The 16,649-nt window shown below is 48.9% G+C and overlaps 1 protein-coding gene across 1 annotated transcript; it reads left to right on the top strand.

Annotated features, from left to right (window-relative positions):
* The first annotated feature begins 299 nt into the window (after nt 1–299).
* Nucleotides 300–16,273, top strand: abcg1 (ATP-binding cassette, sub-family G (WHITE), member 1). Its single transcript, XM_070829114.1, has 15 exons — nt 300–362; nt 3,704–3,950; nt 8,192–8,309; nt 10,022–10,154; nt 10,375–10,425; nt 10,510–10,655; nt 11,091–11,214; nt 11,300–11,414; nt 12,008–12,147; nt 12,576–12,677; nt 12,782–12,950; nt 13,065–13,165; nt 14,464–14,622; nt 14,709–14,827; nt 15,662–16,273. The coding sequence occupies exons 1-15, from the start codon at nt 300–302 to the stop codon at nt 15,888–15,890; spliced, it is 2,016 nt and encodes a 671-aa protein (XP_070685215.1). The 3' UTR covers nt 15,891–16,273.
* Nucleotides 16,274–16,649: the final 376 nt, after the last annotated feature.

The raw sequence follows: 16,649 nt of genomic DNA, 5'->3' as shown, positions 1-16,649 counted from the left end.
TTGTCTTAGTTCATGTGGACTGAGGACTTCCCAGACTGCTTCACTGGAGTTCTTGATCTTCATGAGTGTGTGTCATTGATTTATCTGAATATCAATAATTAAATGAACATGTTCTCCGTGTTCTTCTGAGGAGCTCAGTTTCTATAAATAAAGCTGCCCTGCGTTATAGAACAGGAGATGGGCGGGGCCAGTCAGCGGGTGGGCGGGGTCACCATGCTGGTGGGCGGGGCCAGTGTCTAGGGCAGCCGTGTGTCACTGAGCTGTGATCAGACAGTGTGAGGAGTGTTTGCCTCTCGGCCATGGCCTGTCTGATGGCCGCCTGGTCCGTCCACAACCCCACCGTCACCAACTCCATCATCATGGTGAGTACAGACAGAGCTCACACTGGGGGGGTCACACTGGGGGGGTCACACTGGGGGGTCACAGAGTTTTTCTAGTTCTGTTTTTCATTAGTTGTTTTTCTTCTTTGGTTTTTAGTTGGTTCTGTTTTGGCTCCAGTTTGGTCCCTGGGGGGGGTTGTCTGGTTTCAGTGTTTTTATTCTGGGTCAGTGAAGGCAGCTGACCCCCCCCAATTAAAAAAAAAACAAAAAACAATAAGTTCAGTTATGAAGTTAAGAAGCTCAACAAAAGTGAAAACTGAATTAAAGTCAGCAGATTTCAGCTGTGATGTTTTTATTAGTTCTATCTAACTAATAGTCTTCAGTGATTAGGGTCAGGGCTGCTCTGCCCCCTCAGACCTCAGACTGTCCTGACTGCTCTGCTTTGGGCTCTAGAGTTTCTGTTCCTGTTGGATAGTTGTAGCTTTCAGTCTTTGTTTCCCCTCTGAGGATCAATAACTGATCGGATCTGATCTGTTCTGACCCGAGTCGCGCTGCAGAACACATAACGTTTGGGTTCTGCAGGAGAACAATCAGGACTTCGCTGAACGTTACGGGCAAACAGAACGCAGTGCGTGCTGGGAGATCTGCTGCTACGGTCGGCCATCTTTAAAACATCATCTGAGGAGCTGAATGAACTTTGAGCAGCTCGTTCCTTCACCTCAGAGGAGCTCTGTTAGCGTTCGATTTGAAGAGCCGGTGGATCGGCCGTCCTCGTCCCGACCGCAGCGACCGTTCGGGTTAAAACCACCGCTGTTGACATCGGCGGCCTCTAGTGGCCGTAGTAGCAATGACGGGAGCAAAGGAGGCCGTCAGGTGACTTATGACCACTGTACTCCTAACGGCCGGGATGATGGCGGCGCGCCCCGAGGTCGGCTGAAGTCATTCCTGGCGCTGATGTTCTTCCATAACCTCGTCTACACTGTCTGCTCCTGTCGGCCTACAGAGGGCGCCGACGTACATGATGATGATTGGTCGTGGGGTAACCTTCGGCCATCTTACCTGGTATGTGCCCCCCCCCCCCCGTGGGCACCAGTTAACTGCTAAAAGGAGCAAAGTGATCAGAGAGGCCGGCGTGACGTCCTCATCAGTACAGTCAGTGGGAGGTTTAGTTTATTCTTCTTCAATCAGAGCTACAAAACGTTAGCGAACTGGGTGACGTTAGCGTTAGCCACCAGCTAACGGAGCAGCTGAGTATTGATCTGGTCACGAAACAGAAGTTACAGCTAGCAAACACTGTTTTAGCGTTAGCTGCAACGTTTAGTCGTGTTATAGCAAAGTTATTATATAAGCTCCGACACACACAGCGACACGGAGCGCCATCGGCCATCACGCCATCCAGGCCACGAGGTCTGACATGGTCAGCCGTAAAGAATCCAAATGAGTTCAGGTGATTGTCGGCGATCGAAACATGACGGGATGATTCCTTGGAGTTGAAATCATCTAAATCCAAAGCAGACAGAATGAAACCCGGCGTTGGCGTACTGGTAGAGAAATATAAGGATTGTAGACAACGTGATGGTTTTCCAGCAGCTTCCAGTTTAAAGATGGCCGCCGTGAGGTCCCAGAGGTTCTCTGCTGAATCACAGCAGCAGTCTGAGGGTGTCTGTGCTGGCTGTAAATCCTGCTGGGTGACTAAGCTCTTCTCTGCTCCTCCTCCTCCTCCCTGGGGAGGAAGATTAGTGTCCTGTATGGGAGCAGGACGCTCACACGCTGTCCCACAAACGGCTGCTAGGAAAAAACAGGAATATGTGTCTCAATACTGCAGTTCTAACACTATAATATACATTATTCTGCGTTCAGAGTACTTCTGCTCTGTGGTATTAGTACTCTCACACCTTCCACCACTGGTCCAGTACTCAACAGGACTGCATGTCATTGATGGTGCACCTGTCAGACAGGTGAGTCCCAGTCAGGAGCACATCACACCGCTGCACCAGGCTGATCTTCTTTTCCTGGCACAATAAGCAGCAAAGCACCAGCTTCAGTCTGTGCAGGACACATCTGAGTCAGCTGTTCCACCTGGACGCCACCTGCTGAGGACAGTCTAAAGATCAGGTTCAGAGCGCTGGAGCGTGTTTCCAACTGAACTGGAGGACGCTGACAGGTGGTGTTGATGAGGACGTACTGGGTGCATTCAAGGACATTTCCAGTGTCTGACAACTGAACGCTAATTAGCATTAGCATTAGCATCAGTGAGACGAGTGTGGACGTTGTGAAAAGGATCATTCTTTTACCCGAAGGTTTATTTTCTATTGTTTTATTGAATGTTCTACTTCTGACCCACTTGCTGCTGTAACAGAGGAATATCTTTTCCCAAATAAAGTTTAGCTCTGTTTGAATCGTTCCCTGAATCTCTCACATGATGTTCGTCAGGTCAAAGATGATTAAAGTCTCAGTTTGTGGTGAAGACGGTAAAGAACCTTTTAGTTTGGTGTCAGACCTGCTAGCTAGCGAGCTAACTCTGCTACGTCCCCGTGCTAACGTCCCTCATGTTCTCTGAGCTGCTGTGTTGGATCCCAGACTCCTGGTCCTCTGATGAAGGATCAGACCCTCCGCCTGCTGCTGGGACCACATCCTGGTACCAAACACACTCACAGCAGCTTTAGCGCCGCCGGCTAGCTGGACGCCACGACACGTCACGTCTGGGTGAGTCGACTCTCTGATGGAGGATTCTCAGTCTGATGCTCCAACAGTTTGACCACAAACTGAGACTTTACGATCATCTTGTAAACTGACAAACGTCGTGTGTGATTCAGGGAACAATTCAAACAGGATCTAAACGTTGTGTATCTCGCTGTAGACGAGCAGACAGACTTCTTTCTGAAATAAGGGGAGAGGGAAAGACTTCACCTCTCTATTGTGGATGCTAGACTTTTTGAAATGGTCCCACTGGAACAATCCAGAACCGTCGGTGTGGTTTGCTGCCCGGCTCCTCTGGTCCTCATGTCTCCATGTCTCTGGGCAGAAACACTGAAGCTGCTCCTGATGGATCATTTAGCTGCAGCCACGGAGCATCGCTGTGTTTTACTGTGAATTTCTCTCTAGACCATCATTATCGACACAAACCCCAACTCTGTTCGTTAGTGGGTGTGCACAATGTCAAGGCTACACGTTCAAGTCATATGTGAGTGTTCTGGATGTTTCTATCATTATAACGGTGTCAAAACTCTCAGATTAGACTGACGGCTGACTCGTTTCCAGCTTCCTGTAATAATAAAATAATGAGACTCTTCATCTGTTTGTGCTTGAAAGGTGATTTAAAACAGCTGTTACAGTAATCCAGAAACATCCGTGACATGAAGCGTGTCTGATCTCACCCTCAGAACACCAACGGGCCCCCGGACCTGATGTTGGACCCCCGGACGGTGTGCGTTTGTATGGACGAGGTGGTCAACAAGCGGCCGGCGGGCAGCCAGCAGACGCCGCTGCTGCAGGGACACCTCAAGAAGGTGGACAACAACCTGACAGAGGCCCAGAGGTTCTCCTCGTTGCCACGGAGACCGGCGGTCAACATCGAGTTTAAAGACGTCTCATACTCCATCCGAGAGGGACCATGGTGGAGGAAGAAAGGTAGAGTCCACTTCCCTCTGATGTGTTGTAGTATCTTGACAGTGTTGTGGTATCTTGACGGTGTTGTAGTATCTTGACAGTGTTGTGGTATCTTGACGGTGTTGTAGTATCTTGACAGTGTTGTGGTATCTTGACAGTGTTGTGGTATCTTGACGGTGTTGTGGTATCTTGACAGTGTTGTGGTATCTTGACGGTGTTGGTGTTGTAGTATCTTGACTGTGTTGTGGTATCTTGACAGTGTTGCGGTATCTTGACGGTGTTGGTGTTGTAGTATCTTGACTGTGTTGTGGTATCTTGACAGTGTTGGTGTTGTAGTATCTTGACGGTGTTGTGGTATCTCGACAGTGTTGTGGTATCTTGACGGTGTTGTAGTATCTTGACTGTGTTGTAGTATCTTGACAGTATTGGTGTTGTAGTATCTTGACAGTGTTGTGGTATCTTGACGGTGTTGTGGTATCTCGACAGTGTTGTGGTATCTTGACGGTGTTGTAGTATCTTGACGGTGTTGTAGTATCTTGACGGTGTTGTGGTATCTTGACAGTGTTGGTGTTGTAGTATCTTGACGGTGTTGTAGTATCTTGACAGTGTTGTAGTATCTTGACAGTGTTGGTGTTGTAGTATCTTGACGGTGTTGTAGTATCTTGACAGTGTTGGTGTTGTAGTATCTTGACAGTGTTGTGGTATCTTGACAGTGTTGTGGTATCTTGACGGTGTTGGGTTCTGATGACTTTCTGTGGATCTGTCACGGTGGTGTTTCACAGTGACACCATCACATCAGATACATTAACTGTAACTGCAGCACTCACTGACTCCACCTGCTCTGTTTCAGGGCTTCTTCGTGTGTGTGTGTGTGTGTGTGTGTGTGTGTGTGTGTGTGTGTGTGTGTGTGTGTGTGTGTGTGTGTGTGTGTGTGTGTGTGTGTGTGTGTGTGTGTGTGTGTGTGTGTGTGTGTGTGTGTGTGTGTGTGTGTGTGTGTGTGTGTGTGTGTGTGTGTGTGTGGGATTAGCAGGCTGTAATCTGTTAATCTCAGTCAGGGTCTCCTGCTCTAAATAGCTGCAGGTCAGATTAGAAGCAGCTCTGTCGCTCACAGCCGAGACAAAATAAACCCAAACAGCAGAAAACATGATGGTGATGGTGATGAAGATGGTGGTGATGATGATGGTGATGTTGGTGGTGAAGATGATGGTGGTGATGAAGGTGGTGATGGTGGTGATGAAGATGATGGTGGTGATGATGAAGATGGTGGTGGTGATGAAGATGATGATGATGGTGACGGTGATGATGGTGATGAAGATGATGGTGACGGTGGTGGTGGTGATGAAGGTGGTGGTGGTGATGAAGATGATGGTGGTGGTGATGAAGATGGTAGTGGTGATGATGATAGTGGCAGTGGTGGTGGTGATGAAGATGATGGTGATGATGATGGTGACGGTGGTGGTGATGATGGTGATGATGATGATGGTGACGGTGGTGGTGGTGATGAAGATGATGGTGATGATGATGGTGACGGTGGTGGTGGTGATGAAGATGATGATGGTGACGGTGGTGATGAAGATGGTGATGATGATGGTGATGAAGAAGGTGACCGTGACCCTAAACGATAAGCGGTATAGACGACGGATCAGTGAATGAATTTGAAAATGTTAAAGTCATGTATTATATCTTGAACATAGATTACTATGTGATGCTCCCACCCCCTCCCTTGAGGGTGGTGCCCGCCCCCCAGTCTGGTGGTTCTGTTCCTGGACAGACAGCTCAGATGTTGGACCCCCTCCTGCCCACACTAGCTGCTGTAGATCCTGATGATGTGGATCTGATGGATCCAGTACCTGTAGCCACTCTGAGATGATCAGGCTGGGGGGGGTTGAGGCCGATGCAGACCAGCGGGGGGGTATGATGGAGGGAATCACACCCTCCTGGGTCCTTCATCATCTGGACCATGTAGATATCTCTACAGTATATGGATATCTATATATATGTCTGTATGTATCCATCTGCTCCCTTCTATCGATTATCTTTCACTCACAGCTCGTGGGTTCGACGCTGCGTCACGTCAACATGTTGGACGGCAACATGAGGAAACGCTGCTGAGCCTCATGGGAGCCTGAGAAGAACCGAGAGACAAAGAGTAGATGTACGAACATGAAATGAATCCTTTCAATCCGCTGAGCTCTGATTTGTGTTCGAGCAGATTTGAGCAGAAAAGCTTGTATCGTGTTTCGGCTTCTCGGGACAAAAGAAGGGAAGAAAAGGTGCTGGAGACAAAGAGCCGAGGGTCCGAAGGGAAACCTGAGCGCTGCTGCTGTAACAGGCTGAACCAGAACCGAGCCGGCACGGCTCTCATTCTGTCTGCAGCCGTTTGTCTCCCAATATTTCAGCTCTTCTCTCACATTCTTCTGTGTTTGATGCTTTATCTGATCCAGTGGAGGAGACGTTTTACTATCATATGATATGTTCCTGCTGCACACTGGTCTTTTTATTCATTTTCTAAACCGTTTTATCTGCTCTATATTCTCCAGCAGACTGACTAGTACACTGCAGTACTGCATAACAACACTGTAGTACTGCATAACTACACTGTAGTACTGCGTAACTACACAGCAGTACTTCATAACTACACTGTAGTACTGCATAACTACACTGCAGTACTGCATAACTACACTGCAGTACTTCATAAATACACTGCAGTACTGCATAACTACACTGTAGTACTGCATAACTACACTGTAGTACTGCATAACTACACAGCAGTACTTCATAACTACACTGCAGTACTGCATAACTACACTGCAGTACTTCATAAATACACTGCAGTACTTCATAAATACACTGCAGTACTGCATAACTACACTGCAGTACTGCATAACTACACTGCAGTACTGCATAACTACACTGCAGTACTTCATAAATACACTGCAGTACTGCATAACTACACTGCAGTACTTCATACATACACAGTACTCCACCACTGTAAGCAGTGCTTGTACGTGTCCAAACATGCAGTGAAGCAGCAGCTCTGACATCAAGTCGCTCCTCACCTCTTTGTTCCTGCTCATGTTTCACCATGTTTCACCTGCTCAGGTGTGACCCCGCCCCTCTGATGGACAAGGTACCCTGGTGCATTGTGGGTGTTCCTGGAGGTCAGCAGACTGTCAGTCAGCGCTGAGGTCACTGCAGGTCATCGTCCCTAATCTGTAGTGTTTACCTGTCAGTCAGCGCTGAGGGCACAGCAGTCTCGCCAGACTCCAGTCTGAATTCAGCTGGTTTTACTGCTTCTTCCTGAGCTTTCAGCTTCATCTCACTGTCTTCATACGTGGCCCCATATATGACATCACATGACGGTGACATCATAACTGAGCGGTCTCCATGACGACCTTAGACAAAAAGGTCTGGACAAAATGTGAGTAAGTGAAGCTCTTTATTGAGAGAAGTCAGATTTTTTTCTCCGTCATGTCAAAAGAGACGAGTCAGTCAAACCCATGCTAGGAGGTTACTGCCGGTCAGGGAGGATTAAACCCTTCGATCAGGTTAAATCTGATAATCTGGTTAAAGAACGTTCAGTCTCTATCAGCAGATAAACAGAGCTGCAGGTTACTGCAGGGCATCATCTTCATCATCATCACCTTCATCATCAGTGATTTTTTTTCATAAAGTTTTCTGATGGGACGAGACGGCAGAGCAGCCTGGCCGGATGTTCTCGTTCTGTGATTGGGGTTGTTCAGTTGGTAGTTTAGTTAGTTGGTTGGTAGTTTAGTTGGTTGGTTGGTAGTTTAGTTAGTTGGTTGGTTGGCAGTTTAGTTGGTTGGTTGGCAGTTTAGTTAGTTGGTTGTGGTTTTAGTTGGTTGGTTGTTTAGTTGGTTGGTTAGTTGGACAGTACACACTTGACTGGAGAAGTAGAGGAGGTCCACAGACTTACAAACAATAAATGTCTCAGACCAAATTTACTGAAATTTCAGGAAGTTTCCTCCCAAATGATTTTTCAGAGGAAACTTTTAAGCGGAGTGGTCACTGAGTCTGGTTTATTCCAGGTGAGTCTGGTTGAGTCCAGGTGAGCCCAGGTGAGTCCTGGTCTGTGGGTGTTTCACTGAGACTTTGTGTGAATCTGAGCCGACGGAGGTGAAACCAGACGGAGAGAAAAAGCTCCAAAGTGATGTGAAACTTGAGCCGGTGGTCTGGAGGACAAAGAGCGGTTCTCAGACCGGCTGGGAACCTGCAGTCTGATTGTTTCTGCTCTGTCTCAGGTTACAAGACGCTGCTCAAAGGGATCTCTGGGAAATTCACCAGCGGGGACCTGGTGGCCATCATGGGGCCCTCCGGAGCCGGGAAGTCCACCCTGATGAACATCCTGGCTGGGTACAGGTGGGTGATCGGGGTCTGGACGCCATGACAGTAACAGACAGTGTTCACCCATCAGGGGGGTCATATTCTAACACATGGAGCTGCAGAGATGCTCCGATAATCTAATCTGAGCCCAAACTGTCCAGAAGCCTTCAAACAAGTCGTCACAGCACATCCAGTCTGTCCTACAGTCCACGGTCCTGCTGCACAGTCCACAGTCCTACTGCACAGTCCACGGTCCTGCTGCACAGTCCTGCTGCACAGTCCACGGTCCTACTGCACAGTCCTGCTGCACAGTCCACAGTCCTGCTGTACTGATGTTCCAAAGTCTCTGGGTTTCCCCTGATGGTCCACTGAGTTTACAGAGAGAAGGAGCTTTATCTTCTCTGGTCACAGCACCTCAAGAATAAGATCAATAAGTTTCATTTCCAGCCGCCTAGTCCAGCCTGTCCGCCTGTCCGCCTGTCAGCCTGTTAGCTAACTGTGGTGCAGCTACAGTATTGCCGCTTTTCCAGGACACAGTGTTAGCTCTACTCTCCTCGACTCGGTTTAGGTTTGTTTTCCATTACAGCTGCGTACCATCTCAAAGTGGGGGGGTCGTCATAGCAAGGCGGCCTGAAACTCCAGTGGCGTCATTTGTATCCGACACAAACACAACTGAGGACCTGGACCAGGTTTTAAAAACGGAGGCTTTGACTCTTGTGAACGAGTCGCTCTCATGACTCATCAAGTGACGTCACCCCCTGATTGGCCAATCAGTGGCCTGCAGTCTGGTGATGTCACATTTCCGTCTCGACTCAGCTCGCTGGGAACCCCGGCAGAGTAGGTACTAAAATAGTACCTGGTACCAGGTACTAAAATAGTACCTGGTACCAGGTAGTATCACCTGGTGGAGAACCAGAAAGACCGAGTAGAGCCGAGTCGGTGCTGGTGGAAAGGCACCATAAGTGTGTGTGTGCCCCGTCCCCATCAAACACACATGAACAAACACATAAACACACGATCAAACACACGATCAGACCTTTGATCAGACCCACGATCAGACCTACGATCAGACACACGATCAGACCTTTGATCAGACCCACGATCAGACCTACGATCAAACACACGATCAGACCTTTGATCAGACCCACGATCAGACCTACGATCAGACACACGATTAGACCTTTGATCAGACCTTCGATCAGACACATGATCAAAATCAATTAATCAAAATCCACCAGTTTGAACTTTAGAATGAGTCACTTCTGCATTCAGCAGCAGAAACACGATCACATGGTTGTTAGAGCAACACTTCCCTGTCCTCTGCTTTGTTTCTGCATCGTGTCCTCCTGAAGGAGCTCCTTCTTTCTCTGCTTTGATTCTAAATGTTGTCCTGAAGTGAAAAGGAGAAAACTGATCAGTGCTGGAAACCATGGAGGCGTCGGAGCGCCCTCTGCTGGATCAGGACAGACTTCACCGTCTGTCCTGACCTCCAGCTGCTACTGCAGTATCAGTACTACTGTAGGACTGTAGTATCAGTACTGATGCTGTACATCAGTTAGTATCAGTATCACTAAGTATCAGTTAGTAGTACTGTGATACTACAGTACTGATACTGCAGGCTGAGAGTATTTGTGTACTTTTACTTAAGCAGGACTTGAGCTTGCAGTATTTTCCCGTTGTAGTCGTGGTACTCCTACTCGAGTACAGGCCGTGGTGTGAGTACTTGTACTGTGTGTACTTGTACACAGGGAGACGGGGATGAAGGGGGAGATCCTGATCAACAGTCAGCCCAGAGACCTGCGCTCCTTCCGGAAGGTTTCCTGTTACATCATGCAGGACGACATGCTGCTGCCTCACCTCACCGTGCAGGAGGCCATGATGGTAACTTTGGTGTTTTAAAGGATCAGTTCAGATCCAACACAGTATTTATGTGACACACAAATCACTGGCTGAGGTGACCTACTGGACCAGTTCCAACACTTTTACTACCTACCAGTCACTCACACACCAGGATGAGGACAGAGAGGAACCAGGTTCAGTTGGTCCACTGCAGGTTTTGCTCGAGTCTGGACTTTCTAATCCAGTCTCTGTGTCTCTGCAGGTTTCAGCCAACCTGAAGCTGCAGGAGAAGGAGGAGGCTCGCAGGGAGATGGTGAGTTTGGGGCCCCGACTACTTCCTGGTCACGTACTGATCTCAGAGGGTAACGCAGCAGTTCTGGTCTCTGTGTGTGTTCAGGTCCGGGAGATCCTGATGGCTCTGGGTCTGCTGGACTGTGCTAAAACCAGGACGTCTCACCTGTCGGGGGGGCAGAGGAAGAGACTGGCGATCGCTCTGGAGCTCGTCAACAATCCACCGGTCATGTTCTTCGATGAGCCCACCAGGTGAGACTCACCTGTTCAACATTAGGTCGCTTTGTTCTCTGGTTTAGATTTAGTTCCTGTCCGCTTTTCTGTGGATGAAATGAGACCCAGAGCCAATAATGACCGACCGACCGACGACTGACCGTCTGACCGACCGACTGTCCGACCGACTGTGAGGCCTCTGTCACAGCTTACCTGTCCTCCACACAGCAGGTGTGTCCCTGAGGGACGCTTGTGGTCCGAAGCTCTCAGCTTCACGTTAAATCCGTCATGAGGAGCAGTTTGTTGTCTGGAAATCTGCTGCTCGTGATGGATTTAAAGGACTCCTGTAACCTGCTGCCTACATTACCCACAGTGCACCTCTTCCTCTGACTGCTGTGTGAGACATTGGAGTGTAATGCAGGTAGCAGCCTGTCACATCACCTGTCTCTAACCCCCCCCCCCCCCCCCCCGCAGTGGGCTGGACAGCTCCTCCTGTTTCCAGGTGGTGTCCCTGCTCAAAGCTCTGGCTCGGGGAGGACGGACCGTCATCTGCACCATCCACCAGCCCAGCGCCAAACTCTTCGAGCTCTTCGACAAGGTGATCAGACTACGACCAGAGATTCCACTACCCAGCAGCCCCTGTTCATCATCACGCTAACCTTCACATGATCTGTGTGTTCCAGCTCTACGTCCTCAGTCAGGGTCAGTGCATCTACAGAGGACACGTCTCCAGTCTGGTCCCCTACCTGAGGGACCTTGGCCTCAACTGCCCCACCTACCACAACCCCGCCGACTTCGGTGAGGAGCGGAGCGCCGCCGTCTTTACTCTGGGTGTCAGTGGTGGGACGGGACTAAATACTGGAAGTGCTGCGCCTAAAGGTTCAAGCCGCTCGAAACAGGTTTCGTCTCCACCAATCAGGGTGGAGTATAAAACGTGAGGTCACAACAAGCCTCAGAGCTTCTCTCCTGACCTATCAGCTCAGGGAACAGGTTCTGCTCTCAGTCTCTAGTTTACTGTCTTCTTCAGCACAGCAGGAGGTTCGTTTAGTCAATGATGGGGGGGGGGAGGAGGAGGAGGAGGAGGTGTGGTACCCTGAGTCTGTGCTCCAGTCCAGTCCGTGGATAAATGTACTCAGTTACTTTCTGTTGACACATGTCTGCTATAAAAAGGACGAAGCTCACAGGAAGTGCAGCTGAAACACTTCCTGTCATGTGACCCTGGAGAACCGAATGAGACGGAAGAAGAAAAACACCCAAAACTCCTGTTTGTGCAGAAAAGAGCCAGAGTGTGAGACGATGAGGATAAAAGACTGTGATGTGTCGGGATGAGTCTCCTTCAGCTGAACCAATCAGCTGCCAGGCTCTGATCATGTGACCTGCTGTGTCTGCAGTGATGGAGGTGGCGTCCGGAGAGTACGGAGACCAGATGGTCCGACTGGTGAAGGCCGTCCACGACAGGAAGTGTGAGAAGGACAATGAGACGGAGCTGAACGGAGGCACACACACACTGATGTGGCAGCGCACAGAGGAGGTGACACACACACACACACACATACACACACATACACACAGACAGACACACACACACACACACACACACACAGACACACACACACACACATACATACACACACACACACACACACACACAGACACACACACACTTTAACTCAGAGACCAAAGATTCAGGAATTCAACATGAAGGATTCAAGAATCCTTTATAATCTATTCTATTCTATTATATTATATCATTATATTTCATTTCTCTGGCAGGTTGCTGTGGATCTACTATGTTTCTTGGTCACTCTCTCATTTACTCACACAGGAGGAAGGAATCAATCAATATCTGGTGTTTCTGCTAAAACAAATGATTGAAGTAAATCCTTTTCTGCTGATTGGCTAATTGATCCTGTGTGTCTGTGTGTGTGTGTGTGTGTTTGTGTGTGTGTGTGTGTGTAGGAGAGCTCGGCCTCTGAAGGCTGCCACAGCTTCTCAGCCAGCTGCATGACCCAGTTCTCCATCCTGTTCAGGAGAACCTTCCTCAGCATCCTCAGAGACTCTGTGAGACACACACACACACACACACAGACACACAGACACACACACACACACAGACACACACACACACACAGAGGGTAACACGTGTGTTCTCATTGGTCGAGCAGGTGCTGACTCACCTGAGGATCTCCTCCCACATTGGGATCGGCGTTCTGATTGGCCTGCTGTACCTGGGCATCGGGAACGAGGCCAAGAAGGTTCTCAGTAACTCAGGGTTCCTCTTCTTCTCCATGTTGTTCCTCATGTTCGCCGCTCTGATGCCCACTGTGCTCACCTGTGAGTCCTCAGACACAGCCCCCCCCGAGACTACACCTGTGGAACACCTTCCTCCTCCTCTTCTTCCTCCTCCTCCTCCTCTCTTGGTGAACTCATCATGTGTCTGTGCTTCAGTTCCTCTGGAGATGGGAGTATTTCTGAGGGAACACCTGAACTACTGGTACAGTCTGAAGGCGTACTACCTGGCCAAGACCATGGCGGACGTCCCCTTCCAGGTAAGAGACCTCAGGAACACCTCGGGAACACCTCATGAACACATCAGGAACACCTCATCAACACCTCAGGAACACCTAATCAACATCTCAGTAACACCTCAGGAACACCTCAGGAACACCTCAGGAACACCTCATCAACACCTCATCAACACCTCATCAACATCTCAGTAACACCTCAGGAACACCTCATCAACACCTCAGGAACACCTCATCAACACCTCAGCAACACCTCATCAACACCTCATCAACACCTCATCAACACCTCATCAACACCTCATCAACATCTCAGGAACACCTCATCAACACCTCATCAACACCTCATCAACACCTCATCAACACCTCATCAACACCTCAGCAACACCTCAGCAACACCTCATCAACACCTCATCAACATCTCAGTAACACCTCATCAACACCTCATCAACACCTCATCAACATCTCAGTAACACCTCAGGAACACCTCATCAACACCTCAGTAACACCTCATCAACACCTCAGGAACACCTCATCAACATCTCATCAACACCTCATCAACATCTCAGTAACACCTCATCAACACATCAGGAACACCTCAGGAACACCTCATCAACACCTCATCAACACCTCAGGAACACCTCAGGAACACCTCATCAACATCTCATCAACACCTCATCAACATCTCAGTAACACCTCATCAACACATCAGGAACACCTCAGGAACACCTCATCAACATCTCATCAACACCTCAGGAACACCTCAGGAACACCTCATCAACACCTCATCAACATCTCATCAACACCTCAGGAACACCTCATCAACATCTCATCAACACCTCATCAACACCTCAGGAACACCTCATCAACACCTCATCAACATCTCATCAACACCTCATCAACACCTCAGGAACACCTCATCAACACCTCATCAACATCTCATCAACACCTCATCAACACCTCAGGAACACCTCATCAACACCTCATCAACACCTCATCAATACCCCAGGAACACCTCATCAACACCTTATCAACACCTCATCAACACCTCATCAACACCTCATCAACACTTTATCAACACCTCATCAACACCTTATCAACACCTCATCAACACCTCATCAACACCCCAGGAACACTTTATCAACACCTCATCAACACCTCATTGTCTGAGATGTGAAGCTCTGTGCTGTTGACGGTCGTTATTCTGGAAACACACCAGGACAGAAGATATTTACAGTTCAGTGCACCTTTAGTCCTCTGAATCAAACCTAGACCTGACCAAGCTGCCGCTGGACACTCACCTGTGCCCTCTGACCTCCGTACAGGTGATATTCCCGGTGGTCTACTGCAGCATCGTCTACTGGATGACGGCTCAGCCTCCGGACGCCGGGCGCTTCTTCCTCTTCCTGTCTCTGGGCGTCCTGACCTCTCTGGTGGCCCAGAGTCTGGGTCTGCTCATCGGAGCCGCCTCCACCTCGCTGCAGGTCGGGTTCCCTCACCTCACCTGTGTGAGCCCACAGACAGGTGTGTGTGCCTGCTCGTGTCACTCGGCTGTGTTTGTCTCCTGCAGGTGGCGACGTTTGTGGGTCCGGTCACGGCGATCCCGGTTCTGCTGTTCTCTGGGTTCTTCGTCAGCTTCGACACCATCCCCTGGTACCTGCAGTGGATGTCCTACATCTCCTATGTCAGGTGGGGGCGCCGTTTGGCAGAAGAAACACACTGTGGTCATTGTCTTTGTCACATTTGACCTCAGAACATTAATATGTTTGGATTATTTATATCAAGCATTGACCCACTGATAATTACAGTATCATAACTGTTAACTACACCTTACTTCACAAAGTAACAAAAATAATATATTATTATTTCAGAGGTCATTTTAAACTTCAAATTGCCCTATTTTTACATATTTTGTCACCAGACTCCATTGACAAAAATGGTAATTTTACTTCACAAAACGCAGGACTAATACAGAATTGATTGGACTCAACACAATATCAGTGTAACACACACTAACTGATGGAGGAAGCAGTAAACCAGCAATTCAGTGTGTGAAGTAAAATTACAGTGTTTGTCAGTGGAGTCTGGTGTCTTTGAATAGACTAAAATCCCTGTTTTAGTGAATGTAGTCTGGTGTGTGTGCTGTTTGTGGTTAAACCAAAAGGATCTTCCAGGTCTCTCTCTGTAGGGATCCTTTCCATGATGCTGTCACACACTTAGAATAACACTCTGAGCCTGTCAGTGGATCAAACAAGCTCTTTTAGTGGACCTGCTGTGTACTTTTACACCTACCAACCATTTAGAATATTTACAGGTTGGACCCAGATTTAAAAATACTCCAGTCCTGCATTCAAAATCCTTAAAGTATCATCAGTTAAAGTACTGAATTAAATGAAGCACTACTACCTTACATATAGCTGGATACAGTCAGGAGGTCCAAACCCAGGGGGTCGGCTCATGTTCATGTAAAATCGTAAACGTCCCCGTGTGCTCTGAGGGTTTGAGTGCTGCGGTGTGTTTCAGGTACGGCTTCGAGGGCGTCATCCTGTCCATCTACGGTCTGGACCGAGAGGACCTTCACTGCGATGAAGACGACACCTGTCACTTCCAGAAGTCTGAGGCCATCCTGAAGGAGCTGGACATGCTGGACGCCAAACTCTACCTGGACTTCATCGTCCTCGCCATCTTCTTCTTCTCTCTGAGGCTCATCGCTTACTTCGTCCTCCGCTACAAGATCAGCGCTGAGAGGTAGACCAGGACCAGGAGGAAGAGTCCCGGGGGGCCAACAGCTGGACGGCGTTTAGGACCAAACCTTTAGGCCGAAGTTAGCGTGTAGCTGTGGAGTTTGTCTACATGTGAACTCTGAATCTACTTTGGCTCGCTGTGAAAGAAGAGACGAGGGGAGGACACGTCAGGTCCTGCAGGGCCGGGAGCTGGTCTCCTGGTCCCTGCAGGTTCATGTGCCACAACCTGAAGGACCATAAGAACCACCTGGAGAATACCTGATGTTCATGTGGGGTTATCAGAGTAAAAGCCAGGGGGGAGCAGCCTGCGGACGCTCGCTCGTGATTCAGTTTGTTTATAAAGAGTCTCTGACGGAGACGACAGTCATGTTACTTTAGAGACTCGTGGGACTCTGTGTACCTCAATAAAGACTTCATGTCCTCCCACAGATTCTTCAGCACTCACTGCGCTCCACATACATCAGCTCATCTGTCACTTTAGTCCTCCATGGTCACGGCTGTCACCATGGTCACGACTGTCACCATGGTTACAGCTGCCTCCACCCTTGCTGCTCGCTGTCACCATGGTTACAGCAGCCTCCACCCTTGCTGCTTGCTGTCACCATGGTTACAAGCATTGTGTCCGTGTGACTCTGCAGTGATAGAACAGTCTCTTCAGTGAATCCAGTTCTCGTTATGAACCACTCTCTCTCTCCTAGCATTAGCTGGTTAGCATTCAGAAGCTGATTCACTAAAACACACACTGTGGGACGTTCGGACTGATTTTA

This window comes from Pempheris klunzingeri, chromosome 4 (genome assembly GCF_042242105.1).
Source record: "Pempheris klunzingeri isolate RE-2024b chromosome 4, fPemKlu1.hap1, whole genome shotgun sequence".
NCBI classification, from domain to species: domain Eukaryota; kingdom Metazoa; phylum Chordata; class Actinopteri; order Acropomatiformes; family Pempheridae; genus Pempheris; species Pempheris klunzingeri.
The sequence above is the reverse complement of the archived record's forward strand: the minus strand, read 5'-3'. Positions and strand labels throughout refer to the sequence as shown.